General features: G+C 49.9%; 1 protein-coding gene across 2 annotated transcripts in view; it reads left to right on the top strand.

The window, feature by feature from the left end:
• The first annotated feature begins 6677 nt into the window (after positions 1-6677).
• Positions 6678-17139, top strand: part of LOC117701977 (calpain-9-like) — a 40383-nt gene continuing 29921 nt past the window's right edge. The window contains exons 1-2 of one of the 2 annotated variants that reach the window (XM_076706349.1): positions 6678-6958; positions 14574-14643. In XM_076706349.1, the coding sequence (XP_076562464.1) occupies positions 6746-6958; positions 14574-14643 (283 nt within the window). In that variant the 5' untranslated portion in view covers positions 6678-6745. The remainder of the gene's footprint in view (positions 6959-14573; positions 14644-17139) is intronic. The other variant, XM_076706348.1, reaches the window with a different exon arrangement.

The following is a 17139-nucleotide window of genomic DNA, read 5'->3' as shown; positions in this document are numbered from 1 at the left end:
GTGGCTTGTGCATACCTGCATGCCTTGCTTAGTATGTGGTGTTGCATATTAATGTGGCTTGCATGTATATGTTGTTTATACATGCATATCCGTGTGGTGGTTTGCATGTGTGTGTTGTGCATGCATGCATGCATGTTTGTGTATGACAAGGATAGATGCTCCCAGGGGCTTGGAAGTCAGGGCTGTATTGGCCTTTGTTTTTCTGCCTCTTTGGGCTTTTTCTTTACGGTGTTGGGGTGAATTGGGTAGGTACCATGGGACTATGCCAGCCTCCCAGCTCCCACCATAGACCTGACATCCGAATAGAAATAAAAACAAAGAACGCTTTGTAAATTTAGAAAAAATATTGTTAAAATATATAAACTGGTTAGGGAAAATCACTTTAATGGCTTTTTTATTTTTAAGACAGCATGTATCCCAGGCTGGCCTCAGACTCTCAATGTAGCCGAGGATGACTCGAACTCCTGACCCTCCTGCCTCCATTCCCCAAGTGCTGGGGTTAGAGACATGCATGCCCATGCCTGGTTTATGGAGAGTGAACACAGGGTCTCAGTCATGCCAGGAAGTCCTCTACCCACTGAGCTACTCTCAGGCAGCTTAGTGGAGTCTATTCCAGAAAGTATTTGTCAATAAAAATCCCTCAGCTGTCACATACGTTGAAACTAAGTCTCATATTGAAAGTGGCAGATTCTGGGGATGTCCTCAGAGTGCCTTGTGGGTCCTTTGGCTCATGAAGTAGTATTTCCGTCAGAGCCGAATGAGGCCACAGAGCAGACAGAAATTCGGGTTTCCTAACCTTTTCTCCAGTTCTAACTCATTAGCACCCACACACCCACAGACACAGCCATGGGCTGCCCGTCCAAACTCCATGTTTGTCCTGGCGAGGGTCCTAGGAAAGTCTACGGAAGGGTGCTTCTGCCCCGGCTGTCAGTTTAGATAAGTCATGGCCTTTCCTATGGAAAAATGTCATCACCCTCTTGTCACCAGAGCGCCAAGCAATGGTCAAAGGACAGCTCCTGTGGGCCCAGCAGGCTGCCTCTTGCGAAAGATGAGCTCTAGAAATATTTAACTTAATGGTCAGTTCCTCTATGGAAAACATAGCAAAGAAATTTGGAAACACAAATACTAGTGTCTTTCCACTGCAGACAAGGGAGAGAGGGGGCGAGGCAGAGTGGATACTGGGCACCGTGGAGCAAGCTGCAATTCCAGTCCTAGGGAGATAGAGCCAGGAGGACACGTCAAGTTCATGGCCAGCCTGGATTACAGAGTAAGACTCTGTGGAGGAAGAGGAGAAAGAGGAGAAGGAGGAGGAGGAGGAAGAGGAGGAGGAGAAGTGGAGGAGGAGGAGAAGCGGAGGAAGAGGAGAAGTGGAGGAGGAGGAAGAAGAGGAGGAGGAGGAGGAGAAGTAGAAGAGGAGGAGGAAGAGGAGAAAGAAGAGGAGGAGGAGGAAGAGGAGAAAGAAGAGGAGGAGGAGGAAGAGAAAAAAAGAGGAGGAGGAAGGGAAGGAGGAGGAAGAGAAGTGGAGGAAGAGGAAGAAGAGGAGGAAGAGGAGGGTAGAGCAAAGGCTCTCACTGGAGGACTGCCAGGAAACACTGTTTGCTGGGGATCCTTAACTGCAGTGGTTTACTTCTGAACTTCTGACCTCTAGTGTGCACATGCAGCCCCCAACATCTCCCCCTCCAACACTTGTGCACTTCCTCATACACATGCATCTACACACACACATGCACCCCCACATGCACCTCATACATATATGTACCCCACACACATGCAACCCACATACACATGCACCTACACACACACATGCACCCCTACCACACACAAAAAATTGGAAGAAAAGAGGAGAGAGTTTGGAGCGTGATGGCCATGAGTGGGCTGATCTTACTGGAGACAGGCCATCTGTCATCAGGCGTGTCCATGCCTATAAACTATTAACCTCAAACCAATTAAAGTACAAAGGTGGGTCAGCAAGAAAAGTTCAGCGGGTGAAGCACTTGGAGCCTTACAACCTGACCTCAGCTCCCGAGTTCCACATGGTAGAGAACTGACTTCCCTAGTTGGTCTTCCTGATCTCTCTCTCTCTCTCTCTCTCACACACACACCACACACACACACACACACACACCACACACACCACACACACACCACACATACCACACACACACACACACCACACACACACAACACCACACACAACCACACACACACACACCACACACCACACATCACACACACCACACACACACCACACACACACACCACACACACACACCACACACCACACACACACATCACACACACCACACACACACACACACACACACATCACACACACCACACACACACCACACACACACACACACACCACACACCACACACACACCACACATACCACACACACACACCACATACACACACACCACACACCACACACACACCACACACACACCACACACACCACACACACCACACACCACACACACACCACACATACCACACACACACACCACATACACACACACCACACACCACACACACACCACACACACACCACACACACCACACACACCACACATACCACACATACCACACACCACACATACACACACACACACACCACACACACACACACACCACACACCACACACACACCACACATACCACACACACACACCACACACACACACCACACACACCACACACACACCACACACACACCACACACACCACACATACCACACATACCACACACACACACCACATACACACACACCACACACCACACACACACCACACACACACCACACACACCACACATACCACACACCACACATACACACACACACACACACCACACACACACACACACCACACACCACACACACACCACACATACCACACACACACACCACACACACACACCACACACACCACACACACACCACACACACACCACACACACCACACATACCACACATACCACACACACACACCACATACACACACACCACACACCACACACACACCACACACACACCACACACACCACACATACCACACACCACACATACACACACACACACCACACACACACACACACCACACACCCACACACACACCACACATACCACACACACACACCACACACACACACCACACACACCACACACACACCACACACACCACACACACCACACATACCACACACCACACATACACACACCCCACACATACCACACACACACACACACACCACACACCACACACACTACACACACCATACACACCACACATACCACACACTACACACACACACACCACACACACCACACACCACACATACACACACACACCACACACACACACACTACACACACACACACCACACACACCACACACCACACATACACACACACACCACACACACACACACTACACACACACACCACACACACCACACACCACACACACACACACACACCACACACACACACACTACACACACACACCACACACCACACATACACACACACACACACACACACACATACCACACACACCACACACACACCACACACACCACACACACCACACATATCACACATATCACACACACCACACATATCACACACCACATACACACAAGTAAAAGGTTTTTGTATTGTTTTAAAGAGCAAAGGTGACCTGACCCTGTGCCTGAGGTAACCTCCCTCCCACTGTGCCCTTTGCCACCTCAGCTTTCATCCAGACTCACCCAAACCAGAGCCTGGGGACCATAGCCTCCTGTCTCCCTCCCCCAGCTCCAGGCAGCAACATTAACCCTAGTGAATGTGTCAGGTCAAGACAAGTAGATAAAAATAAGGCTGTAACCCTTCCTATTGAAGACGGGAGAAGAGCTCACTTCCCTTTTCGTGAGGGGGCGACAGTGTGCAGCCTGTCATGGTGGGACCTTTCTCCTGTAGGCACACAAAACCTCTTCAAGGACTAGGCAGGCTTAGCCCGTTGTAGGAACCAGAAATGCTCCTTAGGGTCCTGTGCCATCTCTGGAGACACAGATAGAGGGAAACAGGGGCCATACTTCTGTGGAAGGCATCTGCCCCAAGGCACCAAGCTCTCCAGCAGGAGGGCCAGAAGCTTGCTTGCCCTGTCTCTGGATAAAGCCACTGCGCAATGGGCTCCTTTCTGTCTGAGATCTTAGCAGCCAAGCTCCTGCATCATCTGGTCCCTTGGTGAGCAGAGACTTACCTGCTGCCTTGGAAGTCTCCAGCCTGGAGGCTGGACTTGATTTCAGGTCTAGCTCCAACAGTGCCCCCTGGTGGTCAGGTGCTCTCATGACTCCAGAATTCAGCCCTCTCTACCTGTCCAGGCTACACCAGGGCTACACCACCGGAAGTGAGTTCTTTCTTCTGCTCAAACTTCCGTCGAAGCCCTCCCAGAGAGCTGCTTTTCTGAGGCTGCCTTTCCAGTTAGTGTGCAACCCCATGCAGGCCACCCTCCTCCTCCCTGTGGTCACAACGCCTGTCTCCTGACCCGTGGTCCAATACACTGAGCTCATGTCTGTCCCCTACACAGTAGGATACTTGTGGTCCCCACTATGCAGAATGATCGCACAAGTCTGGGCCCGCAAAGAGTTCTGTGACCATCTCCTTGCCCCACTCCCTTCTTGTCCTACGGCTCAGCCCTGTTTCAATGTGATGTTATTAGCACAAGACGTGAAACTATTCCCACGGAAGGAAATCCCACTGCCAACCCTCAGCTATGAGGCAGGTTTCCACACTCAGCAATACAGTTTCATGTTCCCGCTCCCTGACGGTTATCTCATTGCCTGCAATTCAGTAAGGCACACCAAAACGGCATCCTTGGTGTATGGAAAACTTTTGTTCTGGAGAACTTGACCATGAAGTTCAGATGGGGAGGAGTTACACAATGTCCCTTTTCCTCTTTCTCTCTCTTCTCTTTCCTTCACGTCTTCCACCCTGATCCCACTTTCTACAGTCTTCAGCCCAGGCTACATAGCCAAGGATGATTTTAAACGTCTGCTTCTGCTGCCTCCACCGCCCGGGTGCTGACATCACAGACATGTACCGCCATGCCGGTCTCTGTGGTGTTCGGCATGCTAGACATGTGCTCTGTCCATGGAGCTAGAGTCTCGGTCCTATTTCTTGCAAATTGTTTTGATGGGGTCCCTTGAGGACACTGTGAAATTAGAGGTCATCTCCAGCTCAACCAGCTACCCGGTTGGCATTTCCCAGTGGTTACCTTAGACCTGGAAACCCTGCTGCAGACTCTCTGTCAGCTATTCAGGTACCATTGTCCTGGCTTCAGGAAGACAGGCTGGGCCAGACAAGGCCTAAGCCACTGAGAGCCTGCAAGATCCTGATGGGGAGTTTGATGTGCAGAGGGATGTGGTGAGGCCTGGAGGGGGGCTTATAGCTGTCCGTGAGCTCACCTGACTTGGAGGCAAACCACCGGGGCCTCATGCTTGTTTAGTGTGTGTGTGTGTGTGTGTGTGTGTGTGTGTGTGTGTGTGTGTCCGGTGCTGTATCATATACCCTGTTGTTGTTGCTTTATCTGTATGGGTGTTTTGTCTTCATATATGTATATGTGCCACACGTATGTAATGCTTACAGAAGCTAGAAGAGAGCATTGGATCCCCTGGAACTGAAGTTATAGATGGTTGTGAGCTACTAACTGGCTGCTGGGAATTGAACCTGGGTCCTCTGGAAGAACAGTCAGTGCTCTTCACTGCTGAGCCATCTCTCCAGTCCTCATACATTGTTCTTTTTTTTTGTTTTGGGTTTATTTTTTTTTATTTATTTCTTATTTTTGGAGATAGGGTTTATCCGTGTAACAGCCTTGGCTGTCCTGGAACTCATTTCGTAGACCAGGCTGGCCTGGAACTCCCAGAGATCTGCCTGCTTCTGCCTGAGCACTGGGATTAAAGACATGTGCCGCTACAGTCTGGCTCGTTCGTTTGAGGCAGCATCGCTCATCGACCCAGAGCTAGCTCAAAGAAATCCACCTCTCTCCACTTTCTCAGTGCTGGGATTATAAGTGGATGCCACTATGCCCAGCTTTTTATGCAGATCCTGGAGGTTCAAACTCAGGTCCTTCCTCATGAGTGTACAGTAAAGGCTTTCCCACCTGACCCGATTCTTGTCTGTAGGGAAGGCTCGGTGGGGATATAGCCTCATCTTCGTGTCCACACAGTTGCTTTGGCAACTGTGACAGTCACTCGAGTGTGTGGCTAGAACACAGACGATGTGGTCCAGGGATATAAAGGCCTGTCACAGGAGGGAGTGCTGCGCCCTGATGTAAGTCAGGATGGCATTTGGTTCAAAGATCCCAGGCAGCACTGCCTGCAGTGTCACGTTGTGATACACCCAGCTCCCTCAAACTACAAAGCTCTGCTCTGACTTCAGACCCCACAGCCACCTCCTGGACCCATGTGGTTGCTGTTCTTCCCTATGAAGTGACCCTGCCCGTCCTTCAGGGACTCCATGGTGCATCAGAGGTACCTCCTTCCTCTGATCAGACTCAGCCATGCTCCAGAGGTGCCTCTGGTTCCTTGGAACCCTGAGTGGGCAGAGGTCTCACTCAGTATTTGCCATCCGGGAGGGCCCTATCTCATTTCACAGGGAGGTGCCCAGCAAACGGGTGGAGGCCAGGGCCAGGGCCTCTTTGCTGGCTACTCTCACTTTGCCTCTCACATCTTATTCCTGTACTTGGCTGTAGAGAAGCAGTCATGCCTTACCTGCATCGGTCCCTGAGGCCACAGCCACAGCCAGTCCCCAGTGATGCCAGGACTATCCACTCCTCACGTCAGAGCTTTGAGCAGCTGAGGCAGGGCTGTCTGCAGTCCGGCACCTTGTTTGAGGATGCTGACTTCCCTGCCACCAATGGCTCTCTGTTCTACAGCGAGAGGCCCCAGGTCCCCTTTGTGTGGAAACGGCCAGGGGTGAGTAGGGTGTGGAGGAGGAAGAGAAACAGGGAGGGGGGATAGGGATAGGGATGGGGATGGGGAGAAAGAGAGAGAGAGAGAGCACGCAGTCTGAAGAGGGTGGAAGGGAAGAGCCAATCACATGTAAGCTCATTTTTTATAGGAGGGTTTCTGGTAATGTGCTGGCTAGAGACAACTTTACATGGTCCCCAGTGTATCTGGCCATAGCCCCCTGGCCTTTCAGAAGCTCTGAGTTCCACTGAGTTTACAGACATAGGGAGAGAAGTTCTCTCACTTGTGAGCAGGATCAGAGCTCTAACCCAAGCATAAATCTCTGGCCGCTCGCTCCATCAGAACACAAAGGCAAACTAACCAAGATGGCAGGTGATGGGGTAAACGAGATGCATGTGATGTACCTGGAGGCCAGCCAGCCTTGCTCTGAGGTTTTTGGGGGCACTATGGGGCTAGCTTGATGTTAGCACAAGTTCTCAGGCGGTGTGTGATATCTGGGCCCTAGGTAGACCAGGGTTACTTATCCAAAGCAGCACACACCTCTGATGTCCCTAAGAGGTACCAGCTGGTGCTCAAGATGCAAGGTCAATATTTGCAGCACCTGGTCAGTCAGGGCCCTCCCTGTGAGCCATGGTGCTGCACCCTCTGGGTGGGAACAGCTGGTATGTGTGCAGGGAGGGGCAGTGTGTCTGCTGCTGGATCTGAGTGGGTGGCCCTTCATGTAGAGATGACTGAGGTAGGGCAGGAGCAACACACAGGTGTCCCAAACACACACACTCTCACTGTTACTTGCTGTGTGCTTCTCTGTCATTGGTAGCTCAGAATCTCGTTTGTTTGTTTGTTTTTCGAGACAAGGTTTTTACTGTGTAACAGATCCATGGCTCTCCTGAATTCACTCTATAGACCAGGCTGGCCTTGAACACACAGAGATCCATCCACCTGTGTGGGATTAAAGGCGTGTGTCATCCCATCCAGCCAGAATTTCATCTCTAAAATTCATTTGCTTATTTACTTTTATTACATGTATTTGTGTATATGTGTGCAAAAAAACAACTTGCAGGAACAGGATTTCTCCTTCCATTATGTGGGTCCCAGGGATCAAACTCAGGCCATCAGCCTTGGCTGCAAGCTCTTGCACCTGCTTAGCCGTCTCACCTACCCTTATTTCCTTGACTTTGTATGTGGGCACAAACATGCCTTAGCTCATGTGTGACAGCCAGAGGACAGCTCTTTGAAATCTTTTTTCTCTTGCTGCTTTGTGGTGTCTGGGAGAGCTCAAACTCAGGTCCTTAGTTTGCAAGTGTCTTATACCTGCTGTGCCTTATAGGTTTGCACCTTATAAGCAAGTGTCTACCCACTGTGCCATCCTGCCAGCCTTCAGACCCTCATTTCTCTATAACTACCTCCTATTGTGCATCAGTGTGAACGTGCTGAACATACATCATGTCTGACTTATAGAAAACACCCCACAAGATGCCAGGGCTCCTTGGGGAGTTAGTTATGAAACAGGAGGTTGTCATAGTTTGCTTAATGCTGGGCTTATAAACACCATGGCCAAAAAGCACTCAGGAAGGAAGGGTTCTTTCACCTGACCAGTTATAGTTCATCAAAGGAAGTCAGAGCAGAGACTCAGGGCAGGGACCTGGAGACAGGAACTGAAGAAGAGAACATGGGGTGGAGGTGGGGCTGCTTACTGGCTTGCTAGCCATGGCTTGTTCGGCTACCTTTCTGGCACAACCCAAGACCACTTGCCCAGTGGCGTTGTGGTAGGTGACACCCACCGGACAATTCGATGAAGGCAATTTGTCAGCTGATGTCCCCTCTTCCACAGTGACTTTAGCTTGTACCATGTTGACAAAAGCCAACCGGTGCTTACTGCTGTTCCCCATCCTGGACAATGGGCAGTTGATAAGTATGTATATACACGTATGCGTCTGTTTTAGAATGTGTAAATGTGCACACACATATGTATTCACATGTCTACATATGTGTCCCTCTACACGGATGGTACCAGCCCCCATCAGTGAGACAATGACCCTCATGGGAGGGTGTAGTATTGACTACCATTTTGATATCTTCATTTTGGGGGACAGCAAGGAGCATCCAGTGCTCCTGGTAGATCCTAGTGATATCTCTCTCTCTCTCTCTCTCTCTCTCTCTCTCTCTCTCTCTCTCTCTCTCGGCACCTGGAAGTCACTGTAAGTTAGTTTGGTTCTCTGCGTGTGGCCAAAGGCAGTAAAGGTCACCCATGTGGGTGAATGAGCGGGATGTTCTCCGTTCTGTAAGAAAACGTTTTTAACGTGAAAAAGCACAGGTCTTACAACACATGAAAGTGACCTCTGGTAGCATTTTGGTAGCCCTTGAGTCTTCTTAGGTTCATTTCCAGCCCTCAGGATTAGGACAAATGGGTCCACGGCTGCTGCCCAGGCTGTGTGTGTGTGCTGTACCCAGTGGCAAGCAGCTGCCTAGGCTGTGGGTGCATTTCATCCCATGAGGAGCAGCAGCCTGGGCCATGGACAGCAGGTACAGTTCACCCAGTCCTGGGAACAGCTGATAATCAAGATCTTGAGAAATTCTTCTCAAGATGCGGATTCCTTCTCCCACGAGAGTCACAGCTTGGCCCAGTCACTTCTGGCCCTGGGCGGCTTCGTCTCAGGCTGCCACACGCACTCATGTTTCCTGTGTTTCCTGATTAGGAAAGGTTGGAAGCTGCTCTAGAAGCTTCTGGGAGCAGACTTACTGGGGCCACAGATTTCAATAGCTACACTGTCAATGCATGCATGCATATATGTGATATTTGCGAGTGTGCTATGCATGTTTATGTGCATACGATGCATGTATATACTTATGTGTGTTGGGCATCGGTGGCTCTGTGTTCATGTGGTCTGTGTGCCTGTGTCTGTGTGCACACACATGTGCGTTGGCATGCATTCTGTGCATGTGAATTTCCCTGTGTGTACCTACATGCAAAAATAAGCCCTAGACCTGGGCACTCACATCTCTGCTGTATGTAGGAGTCTGGCCTAGGGACCTCTGGGTGTGGCAGAAGGCTTGGTGTGTAGATTCAGCGAGCACCAGGACTCTGGGTGTTCCCAGATGCTGGCCCCTCTGCTCCCCAATCTCAGCTTGCCCTGGCTCTTGTTCCCCCTTACAGTCTATACTCTCTCTGCCCTGCTGAGGCCTTCCTGCTCCTCTCGGAGTTGCTCATGACTTAGGCCAGCCAGCAGAGTCTTAAGCATTGCACTGTGGCCATGCCCCATTCAGTGGTTCTCAACCTGTGGGTCGTGGTCCCCTCTGGGAAGTCAAACAACCCCTTCACAAGGGTTGCCTAAGACCATTGGGAAACACAGACATTTACATTATGATTCATAACAGTAGCAGAATCATAACTACAGGGTAGCAATGAAATAATTGTATGGTTGGGGGTCACTGCAGTGTGAAGAACTGCATTAAAGATGGCAGCCTTAGAAAGGTTGAGAACCACTTCTATTCGCTTAGAAGGTCCGGCCTCATACCTACACTAACACTGAGGTCGTGGGAAATCCCAGCCTTGAACCAACACTAACCTGTTCATTTAGAGCCTGGAGACCTTTGTCTCTCTCCCCATGTGGAGAAGCCACTGAGTCTCAGCCCTCAGCCGTAGAGGCTGTCATCTGTACCATACAGAGCTGACCAACACCAGGAAGCTTTTATCTACAGGCCAGGACCCTGAAGCACAGCCCTCCATGGTACCTGCCACATGCCCCTTGCAAAGGTGCCCAAAAATTGGATCCCCCTGCCCTTCCCTGGCTGAGGCTGGGGCTGAACCGTGTCTCCAATCACCACATTCAGCCTTCTAGTCTCCTGCCCACAGCCTCTCCTTGTGGACTCTTTCAGAACTAGATCTGCCCTCTCCAGTGTGTGTGGTCCCTGAAAACACTCATCTGTTTCCTAGTCAGGGAGCCTGTTCTCTGACCATGGTGAACCCTGAGTTTCCTCTTGTCATGCTAATGTGAAAGTGTAAGGCCTAATGCAGGGCAGAGGGGTACAGAGAGGCCCGAGCTTCCTCAGCCCCTAGAAAGCCTGCGGCTGAGTAAGTATCTCAAACAGGACACATCTCAATAGCAAAGGCCAAGCTACTTTATGGGCTGTGGGCAGAGTGACCTTCCTTCTTGTCAAACACAGCTGTGTTTTGGGAAAAGAGAACACAAAGCCAGTGTGACATCAGAGGGGTGGACAGTTAGAGTCACCCTCAGGTGGCCCAGGGCTGGAACCACTGAGTGGAGTCAGGGGCAGGGGGTAGCCCGGAGGAGAAAGAAGCCTAGCATGGGGCAGGGTGGGAGAGGACATACCAGACTTCTGCTCAGGAGAGGACAGCTGATGAAGACAACACTGTGCCTTGCTGAATAGAGAGGACCACACAGTCACTCTGAGACAAAAACATGGAGGAGCTGCTCTGCTGACGCCTCACTGTCTGCCCGCGGCATGGTGGGTGGGGTCAGTTAGTGAATAAACTCCGAGGCTGCTGGGGGCTGAGGGCAGTACAAGAAGTTGTGCAGTGTGTGTGTGTGTGTGTGTGTGTGTGTGTGTGTGTGTGTGTGTGTGTGCAAAAGGTTTTGCAGGGTGATGGGTGTCTCTGGGAGAAGCTGGCCTCCCAAGTTCTTCTTTTGCCAGGCCTGGGCTTTGGCACAACCAACAGCACAGCCTGTCCCTGAACCCTCCCCCTAAGGTCACATGAACACTTTAGAAACAAATAGAGACACACAGCCCTGACCTGGGAGGCTGCACTTCCCCCTCACCAACACCACTGCCCTGGGGCCTCATGGGAAGCTAACAGCTTTCACTCCAGCCCTGTCTAGGATGCCATTGGGCTTATAGACTTCCCACTCCCATCATGCCCCTGGGATCCAAACCCAGGGAGGAAGCAGACAACTCAGGCTGTTAGGAGGATTTGTAGCTGGAGCTACCCCAAGTATCAAGTTAGAGATTCCTGGGACTTTCTGTCCCCACCCTGGCCATTCCTCAGTCCAGCTTTCACAATTCTGTTTCCTCTCTGATGTCACCCTGATCCAGTTCAAGTGAGTCCCTCCGTCTGTCAGAGTGTCCTCTAGGCCTTAAGCTAGTTTCTTCTCATTCCTGGACCTCCACGGGGATTCCCTCCTGCACAGCCTTAGGTTTCTGTCTACTTGAGCTTCCCTTTGGCCCAAGGTGAGGATTCTGGTCCTGCATCTCAGAGTGCTCTCCAGCCCTGCCCTGAGAGCTGACTGATGGTCTCTCTCAGAGATCACATGGGCTTCCTCTCTCTCACTTATGCTGGGCTGAAGTGCCAGGGACAGTGCCTGACACCTAGAAAGACAGAAGAGAGCAAAAGTAGGAGAATCACAAGTTTGAGGCCAGGCTAAGCTACACAGTGAGGCCCAGTTCCAAAAATCTTGAAAGAAAGGAAAAGAGAAAGAGAGGAGAGGGAGGGAGAGGGAGAAAGAAAGAGAGAGGCTTTGAGATAGGAGAAGGAAGAGAAAGAACTCAAGATATCAACCTGTAGGACAAGCCGAGGTACACTGAATGTGGCAGCAGATTTATTCCAAGGTTACCACAAATTCTCCAGTTCTCACTGCCCAGAAACAGTGTCCCTAAATTGCAGGTCTTGGGTCTCACAGGGGGAAAGGACAAGCAGAATGGGTAGAAAGCCTCCGTGATGTGGCCCCAACCAAGGACAGCAGCCTGTGGGGTAGGTGGCCCCACCCTGAGGACAGCAGCCTGTGGGGTAGGTGGGGCCAGTGAGATAACCTCAACTACCAGCAGGCTCAGATCCCAAGTTCAAGGCTGGCCTGGGTTACTCCGGGAGTGCAAGGCTGGCTTGGACAATTTAGTGAGACCTATCTCAAAATGAGAAGTAAAATAAGGTCAGGGACGTAGATCAGTGGTGGGTCTCTTGCTTAGCAAGTATGAAACCTGAATTCCAACCTCAGCACAGGTGGATGGGCAGACATGGTTGATCAGAGAAGGCTCACACTGGAAACTGTTTATTACCTGTGCCAAGTCAGGGGTCCTCAGAACCCTGCTGCACTGGTTCAGGTAACAGGTGACTGTGCTCTCCTGCTTCATGTCATGTGACCTCATGGAATTTAAAATCCTTTCTTATATACACATATTGTTTTAAAAGGTCTCTACCCCACCTTTGCAACTTAAGTTCCAGGATGAAAGACACACAAAACCCTTATATTTACAATAAGTCTTAAAACAACTCAAGACCTGGGCAGATATTTACCCTCCATGCTGTTAGAATCTACTTTCCTATTGATAACCCTGACTTAATACTAACAATGTTTCATAGGGGCTGCTCTAAGCTCCATTGGCCAGCCCACATGGCCATGTTCTCTTGACACCTAACCCATGGTGCTTCTTCCTCCTCCTGCACTCTTTCTCCTCATGATTCCTCTCCAACCCCAAACCTCGAACCCTGAACCCCACCTATGTCTCTTCTGCCCAGCTATTGGCTGCTGGCATCTTTATTGACCAATCAGAATAGCTTGGGGACAGGGTCACTTGGCTTCAGTGCAGACTCTCTCCTTGTCTCTGGGGCAACCAGCCTTAGGGCCCAACATTAGCATTAGAACGCAATCAGCATTAGACCGACCCACTACAGATACACATTTTAGAGAGGGTGGTGTATGCCTTTAATTCTGGCACTGGGGCAGCAGAGGTAGGAAGATTGCTATGAGTTTGAGGCCAGCCTGATCCACATAGCAAGTTCTAGGACAGCAAGAGCTACTTAGTGAGACCCTGTCTCCAAAAACCCATATGTTTTATATAATTGTTTAGACTTTTTAATATTTTACATAGAACTTTCCATGTTAAGTTTCTACATGATTATAGTTTCATACACACAAAATATACACGATTACATAAAATACCTAAGGATGGGGTAACATGTAATAAAGTGTACATAGTACATGCGGATAAAATTCTGCGTGATATGCAAACACTCCTCTAGATGTGATAAGGATATAGAAAATCTACTGGGAAAAGGAAGGCAGCTGGGTGCTGGGCCGGGTGTGGAGAGCCTGCCTGGGGTGCCGGGTCACATGCTCATTACACGGTGAGTTTGAAGGCCCAAAGCTGACAGTTCTCTTTTTTCTTTTTTCCTTTTTTTTTTTTTTTTTTTTTTTTTTTTTTTCGACAGGGTTTCTCTGTGTAGCCCTGGCTGTCCTGGAACTCACTCTGTAGACCAGGCTGGCCTTGAACTCAGAGATCCACCTGCCTCTGTCTCCCAAGTGCTGGGATTAAAGGCGTGCGCCACCATGGTAAAGGACTATTTGGAACTTTCCTTTACCTATCCCAGGACTGAGGCAGGAGGCTTGGTGCTTGACTGCCATCTCACTTTCTCCTTAGATAAGGCGTGAGTTTCTGTAGAGAAAAGTGACAGGATCAGGCTCTTCCCTGGGCTGAGCTATGGATGGACTAAGCTGAGCCCAGGAAGGACCGAGCATAAACTCCTGTCAGCTTTTGCCTCCTCCTGGCCTTCGGCAATGGAAAATCAAGTGTATGAGACTCTGTCTCCCTGGGGGTGGGGCTGCCTGTCTCCCTGGGGGTGGGGCTATGGGTGCTTTGGGTCTTCCCTAAGATGCTCTCGATCCTGCAGGAAATTGTGGAAAACCCAGAATTCATTCTTGGAGGGGCCACCAGGACCGACATCTGCCAAGGGGAACTGGGTAAGTAGAGAGGAGAGGGGATGTCCAGGGATTGCGCCTGAGTGTCACCACAGCCAGAGCCATGAAGGCTCCTAACAGGGCTGGACAGAACAAGGCCACCACCTGACCCACTCCCTCCCTAGTGCCTTCCCTGCACGGGGTCCAGTGGCTTCCCTTCCCCTGGCACTCCTGCTTTTCTGGTTACATTGTGTTTGGGTTCTGTGCCTATCTAGAAGTTCCCAGAGGGCTGAGCCTTCCCTAAAAGCAGCACCTGATTCAGAGGCTCCTCCCGACCCTTTGGCTCCTCAGTGGTGGCTCACAGTTTTATAACTCACTGACACCTACACGATGAGCCTGTTCCCTGCCATGTCCTCTCCCTAAGATCACAGACTTCTGCTCCTTTTCCCAGATGTCTTCTCAATGTTACATATGAGGAACTGAGGCAAGGGAACCAAGTAGTATGTCTAACTTCACACACAAGTGACAGGTGAACACCCAAGCAGTATGTCCAAGGTCATGAGTAACAGATGGACAGTCAGATTGCAAAACCATGCTGGCTACAGAGTCCGTGTTTCCTGCCAGCACATCCCAGTAGCTTTAATCAGGAATTAGGGTAAAACTAGGCAAAGTTTGGGGGCTGGAGAGATAGCTCAGTGGTTAAGAACACTGACTGCTCTTCCAGAGGTCCTGAATTCAATTCCCAGCAACCACATGGTGGCTCACAACTGTCTGTAATGGGATCCGATGCCCTCTTCGGGTGTGTCTTCAGACTGCTGCAGTGTACTCATATACATAAAATTAAAATAAAAAAAAAAAGAAAAAGCCTGGGAAAAGCTTACTTTTACTGAATCTGCAAAACACAAAAACACTGTAGAATGTGCTAAAGGAGGAAGCATGTGTAGACTGAGCTACCCAGAGCCCAGGCTAGCACTGTGGTCACTGTACTTAGAACAGAGCATCTGGAATCTCAGTGACAACCTGAGTTGTCTTCACATAGAATCCAAAGCCAGCTTCCCAAACTGGTGACAGTTAACTAGAGTGAGAAAGAAAGAAAGAGAAAGAAAGAAAGGAAGGAAGAAAGAAAGAAAGAGAAAGAAAAAAGAGAGAGAAAGAAAGGAAGGAAGGAGACATGCAGATGATAGACTGAAGACAGATAATAGTCAATAGATAGATAATAGATGAAAGAAGACAAGTAAGTTGAAGATATAATATATAGAGATAGATTATAAAAGACAGATCACATATGATTAATAGATAAATAGATGGTAAATGGTAGATAATAACTATACATGATTGATAACACATCTAGACAGGATGGAAAGGATAGATTGATAGACCATAAAAAGTCAGTAGATCATCCTAAATAGATAGATATGGTATATGATTGACAGGTGATAGATGGTACAATTGATACATAAATGGTACATGGATGGTTGATGGATGGATAGAAGAATGTGGGTGGGTGGATGATGCATGGGTAGATTACAGATGGATGGATGGATGGATGGATGGATGGATGGACAGATGGGTGGATGATGCATGGGTAGATTACAGATGGATGGATGGATGGATGGACAGATGGATAGATGGATGGACAGATGAGTGGATGATGCATGGGTAGATTACAGATGGATGGATGGATGGACAGACGGATGGATGGATGGGCGGATGATGCATGGGTAGATTACAGATGGATGGATGATGGATCAATGGATGGACAGATGGGCAGATGATGCATGAGTAGACGATGGATGGATGGACAGATGGACGGATGGGCGGATAATGCATGGGTAGATTACAGATGGATGGATGGATGGATGGATGGACAGACGGATGGATGGATGATGGATCAATGGATGGACAGATGGACAGATGGGCAGATGATGCATGAGTAGATGATGGATGGATGGACAGATGGGCGGATAATGCATGGGTAGATTACAGATGGATGGATGGATGGATGGATGGACGGACGGATGGATGGGCAGATGAATGAGTGAAGGATGTGCAGACGATGTACAAAGATACACAGATGGATGGGTGATAGATGGATGATGGATGGGTTGATGGGAAGCTAGAGGATTGCTACTGGTCCAAGGCCAGTCCAGGCTACAGGCTGAGGTCCAGGCTTCCAGGCCAGTGAGACCCTGTCACAAAAGACAGGGGCAGGGGAGAGTAAAGAGAGGGAGGGAGGGAGAAAAGAGGAAGGAAGGAAGGAAGCAGGAAGGAAGAAGGAAAAGAAGAAGGGGAAAAGAAACCAAGGGGCCTCCTTGGAGCTATTGCTGCTCAGAGCTGAACCAAGCCTGGTGTGGGAGAGGCAATAGCCCAGGATTGAAACAGGCAGCACTAGGCTGCTTCCCAGACCCTTTCCCCACCCACTGCTGCAGGGCTACTGTGACACACCGTGCCTCCCTCGTCTTCTGAGACCTTATGAAGATGAGATGCAGTGGATCCCTGTGCCTGAAACCAGTCAGCAAATATTGCCACAGTATCCAGGAGGCAGCCACAGATCAGGGT

Source organism: Arvicanthis niloticus, unplaced genomic scaffold, assembly GCF_011762505.2.
Source record: "Arvicanthis niloticus isolate mArvNil1 unplaced genomic scaffold, mArvNil1.pat.X pat_scaffold_363_arrow_ctg1, whole genome shotgun sequence".
In the NCBI taxonomy this organism is placed as follows: domain Eukaryota; kingdom Metazoa; phylum Chordata; class Mammalia; order Rodentia; family Muridae; genus Arvicanthis; species Arvicanthis niloticus.
This window is presented reverse-complemented; position numbering and strand designations above follow the sequence as displayed.